We start from the raw sequence: 2,672 nt of genomic DNA on the forward strand, positions 1-2,672 counted from the left end.
TGGAATCGTGCATATCTAAAACAATGTCTTCAAAAATCTTTCACTAATAAAAAAGAAAATTCTATAAACTCAATATTTCAAGATAAAAAATATATTAGTCGCATTGCGTTGTTTCATTGGCTTAAATCGGTCCTAAAAACCAGAGATCAAAGGTTCGAAAATGCATTGCCATATATTTGAGGTTCTTATGTCAAACCGGCAGTAGTATCTTACGATATCCTGAATGATAGAAGGTATTTTGTTAGTTAAGTATGGCTTTTACGTTAATGAAAAAAGAAAAGGATAACAATTGTTTAGAGTTCGAGGGCTTTACTTTCCGACGTGAGCCATCGCTCAATAATGTCGAGTACTGGAAGTGTACTTATTATGATAAAGGCAAATGCCGTGGACGAGTTAAATTGAAAGACGGGATTATTTCCTTTTCCGGCCAAGTCATAATCATGTCGCTGAGGCTGCCGAAATTGAAGTAAAGAAGATCGTAAATCAAATGAAAGAACAAGCTGAATCTACGCAAGAAAGCACTCAAAACATACTTAGCAACAACATAAAGTCCATTTCACCAGCAGTAAGCGGCCAACTTCCATCCGTGTCCTGTCTTAAACAAGTCATTCGTCGCACTCGTTATCAACGTTCCGGTGTTTTGCCAAGTCCAAAATCTCTGTTCGAATTGCAAATTCCCGAAGAGTTCACAAAAACCTTGGATGGGAAAGAGTTTCTTCAATACGATAGCGGTCCATCGCAATCAAGAATGATCATTTTTGCCACTGAAGACAACTTGCGGGTGCTGGAAAATTCCCCACATTGGTTCGCTGACGGAACATTCAAAGCAACGCCGCAATTATTCTACCAAATTTACACCATCCATGTCTTGAAGTTCCACACAGTCATTCCCGCCGTGTTTGTCATCATGCGGGATAAAGAGCAACAGTCATATGAAAAGTTTCTCGTGGAACTGAAACGCTTAAAGCCTTTGATGAAGCCAGAAACAGTTATGACGGATTTCGAACAAGCTGCTATCAAGGCGTTTGAAACAAATTTTCCTGATGCCACTCAAAGGGGTTGTTTTTTTTTCATTTTTGCCAATGCGTTTGGAGAAAAATTGAACAAGTTCAAAGCGTGAGAGAGAAATACCAGAATGATGCGAACTTTGCCTTGGAAATTAGGAAGCTTTGCGCATTGGCCTACGTTCCCGAAAATATGGTAATTGAATGCTATTCGGAACTTATAAATTCGTCATTTTACGTCGAAAATACGATTATTCTGGCCCCTATCTTGGAATATTTTCAGTCTACCTGGATTGGGCTTAACGATAACAAAAATTATTCTATTTTAGTCAAGCCAACCTTTCCCATTCAGTTGTGGAATTGGCATGAGGTGTCTAAAGCTGGGTTGCCGAGAACAAACAACAACGTAGAGGGGTGGCACCGCGAGTTTAATGAGACCTTGGCCTGCTCTCGTCCAACTTTGTGGACGTATGTAAAAGCCTTACAAAAAGAACAAAAACTAAACGAATTGAAGATTGAACAGTACGTCGCTGGAATCGAACCCCTTGCGAAAATGAAACGCTACACGGACACGGCTATTCGAGTTGAAGGGCTTGTTTCAAACTTCCAAAATCTGGATAAGTTAGAATTTCTGCGTGGAATTTTCTAAAACTTCAAACTACAAATTTAAATACATTTTTGTCAAACTATTAAAAATTTCAATGTGTAAACTAACATGAAATCAATAAAAATAATTGCATTAAATTTGGTAGTTTTCGAATCTTTACTACTTTATATTAGATTTCGTTGTAAAGGTATTTAGCTGTTATTAATTTCGCTAAAAATGTATTTAGCGCTTAAAGATTTTGAGTTAATTGTAATTCGCTAACTTTGTTCTCGCTATAATGATATTTCGCTATTTTTGCATTTCGCTGTTGTTGTTTTCGCTATTTTGACCGTCGATATTGTGCCTTCGACATTTTGCATTTCGTTATTTTCACCTACAAGCGAATGAATGAATGAATGTTTTAGTGACCCAAAAACTAATAATCCCTTTTGAATCAGGGAGGAACCCGCAAGGGGTTCACAGGTCAAAAATAAAAACAAATTGTTACAAGCAAAAATACCGACAATAATAAGAATACAAATATCAAAATAATAAGACAAATATCAAAATAATAAGACAAATATCAAAATAATAAGACAAATATCAAAATAATAAGACAAATATCAAAATAATAAGACAAATATCAAAATAATAAGACAAATATCAAAATAATAAGACAAATATCAAAATAATAAGACAAATATCAAAATAATAAGACAAATATCAAAATAATAAGACAAATATCAAAATTGGCTAACCCCAGAACAGGTTAAGTAGGGCGCTGGAGGCGAGCATTTGCCCATTTAGCAAGAAGACATTTGGTTATAACACTTATTGCAATATTTACATCTACATTTACATTGGGACCAAGCGACAGTCTATCAGCCAGCGTGGCAGCCCCAACTTCTTGGCACGGCTCTCTCTCTCTCTTTTTCCAAGGCTGGACAATATAAAAGTACGTGTGCGACATCCTCCCTATCCGCCCCAAAGAGCGGACAGCTACTCTCCGCACTACCAAAGATTTGGGCCAACCGTTCGGCTGTGGGTAGCGCCCCCGACCGAGCCAGGAATAACAAGACGGC

At 37.2% G+C, this 2,672-nt stretch overlaps 1 protein-coding gene across 1 annotated transcript; it reads left to right on the plus strand.

Moving 5' to 3' along the window:
- The first annotated feature begins 251 nt into the window (after positions 1 to 251).
- LOC149707873 (uncharacterized) lies at positions 252 to 1,653 on the plus strand. Its single transcript, XM_089863822.1, has 3 exons — positions 252 to 346; positions 433 to 1,023; positions 1,095 to 1,653. The coding sequence occupies exons 1-3, from the start codon at positions 252 to 254 to the stop codon at positions 1,651 to 1,653; spliced, it is 1,245 nt and encodes a 414-aa protein (XP_089719948.1).
- The last annotated feature ends 1,019 nt before the right edge of the window (positions 1,654 to 2,672 follow it).

This window comes from Phalangium opilio, unplaced genomic scaffold (assembly GCF_054372755.1).
Source record: "Phalangium opilio isolate 3A_F unplaced genomic scaffold, DU_Popi_V2 ptg000013l_1, whole genome shotgun sequence".
NCBI lineage: Eukaryota > Metazoa > Arthropoda > Arachnida > Opiliones > Phalangiidae > Phalangium > Phalangium opilio.